General features: G+C 43.5%; 1 protein-coding gene across 2 annotated transcripts in view; it reads right to left on the minus strand.

Annotated features, from left to right (window-relative positions):
* The window catches only part of KAT14 (lysine acetyltransferase 14), a 25,564-nt gene that overhangs the window by 14,518 nt on the left and 9,337 nt on the right, over positions 1-1,709 (minus strand). For both annotated transcript variants that reach the window (XM_006163650.3, XM_006163651.3), the window contains exon 4: positions 636-817. In XM_006163650.3, the coding sequence (XP_006163712.1) occupies positions 636-817 (182 nt within the window). The remainder of the gene's footprint in view (positions 1-635; positions 818-1,709) is intronic.

Here is a 1,709-nt window from a genome sequence, read left to right on the forward strand (position 1 = left end):
GGCGAGCACACGCACCCTATAGCAAAAACCTCTCCAGAAAAAAAAAAGAAAGCAAAAAATCTTTATTTCCTAGAAATACATGCTCAGTTACTTAGAAAAAATGCTGATGTCTGAGATTTCCTTCTCAATAATCCAAGAGTAAGGACAGGTGGAAGACTGGGGAAAGTAACAGAGATCTAGCTTAAATGAGGTTGTTAGAGGCTAACTGTGAAGGGACCAGCAGGTGGCATGGTAGTTAAGGCACTGGACTCCCAAGTGGCAAACAGCAGTTCCAAGTCTGAACCTGGAGGCTTGAAACTCATGCTGGACACATGTGCATGTGTACCCAAAATCCTGAGATGAAACTGGAGAAGGGGCTGTGCCATAGCCATGGCCCCGAGGAGTGCTTTCTTACTCCTCTCTATCAAGCATGTGAGCCCCATAGCAAAAAAAAAAAAAAAAGAAAGAAAGAAAGAAAAAGAAATGACAAAACGCTCTCTTAGCATAGTATTTATCGACAGCACACAAACTGTCAACAAACTGCCGAGCAGAAAGAGACCTACGAGCTCGGCCTGGTCCACGCCGGGCGTCTCCTGAGCTCGCACTCCTCCGCTCTGCTCTGACCAGCACATTCTATACCAGTCTCACCACAGTACCTTTAACTTTCAAAGCAGAGGCAGACAGTTTCTCTCCTTCAGGTCTCATTGTTGGAGGCTTGTTATGCACAAGTTTCCACCACCCCGGTTCTCCGAATTCCTGAGCGCCCGAACGGAAGTACATAGGACTTCCGACGCTGAGGCAACCCGCCACTGTGCTCCACCAGGTTGAGGTCTTTTTCCTAAATAAACGATCCAAGAATTTAAAAAGCGTTAGCACTTCAGTCCAGTCATCATGTAGAAAACGCACTCTAGGTGTACCCCCATGCCTGCTGGCCTGTAGTACGCTATGGCACCTCCGCTGTCCAACCACCACCACCATCTATCTTCAGAACTTTTCCTTGTATAAAGCTGAAATTCCAGACCCACTAACGATAACTTCCAATTCTGTCCTTCCTCCAAACACTGATAACCACGACTCTAATTTCGGATTTTCACTGCTCTAAGTACAACACGTGTAGAACCATACAGTACTTATCTTCTTGTGGCTGACTGGCTTATTTCCCCTAGCATAATGTCCTCAAGCTTCACCCACTCTGTAGTATGTGCCAGAATGTTCATCCTTTTTATGACTGAATAACATTGCACTGCCACATTTACCACTCATCTGCTAATGGAAACTTGGGTTGCTTCCACATTTTTGCTATTATAAATAATGCTGCTATAAAATGTGGGTATAATACAAATCATTTTTAAACTCTGCTTTCAACTCTTTCCAGTACGTACCCAGAAGTGGAACTGCAGATCATGTGATAATTCAATTTTTAATTTTTTGAGGAACTGCTGGATCGTCTTCCATAATGGCTGCATGATTTTACATAGCATCCCAATTTTTCCACATCTTTGCCAACAGATCCTATTTTCTGCTCTGCCATTCTAACAGGGGTGAAGTGATATCTCGTAGTTCTGGTTTGTATTTCCCTTATGTAGTGATTTTGCACATCTTTTCATATGCTTATTGCACATCTTTTCATAAGCTTATTGACCATTGTCTTATCTTTTTGAAGAGACCTTCATGAATTCCCTTACCCATTTCTGCAATAATGGGGCTGAGAAGGTTGGGGGAAGCAGCAG

Source organism: Tupaia chinensis, unplaced genomic scaffold, assembly GCF_000334495.1.
Source record: "Tupaia chinensis unplaced genomic scaffold, TupChi_1.0 Scaffold142716_1, whole genome shotgun sequence".
In the NCBI taxonomy this organism is placed as follows: Eukaryota; Metazoa; Chordata; class Mammalia; order Scandentia; family Tupaiidae; genus Tupaia; species Tupaia belangeri.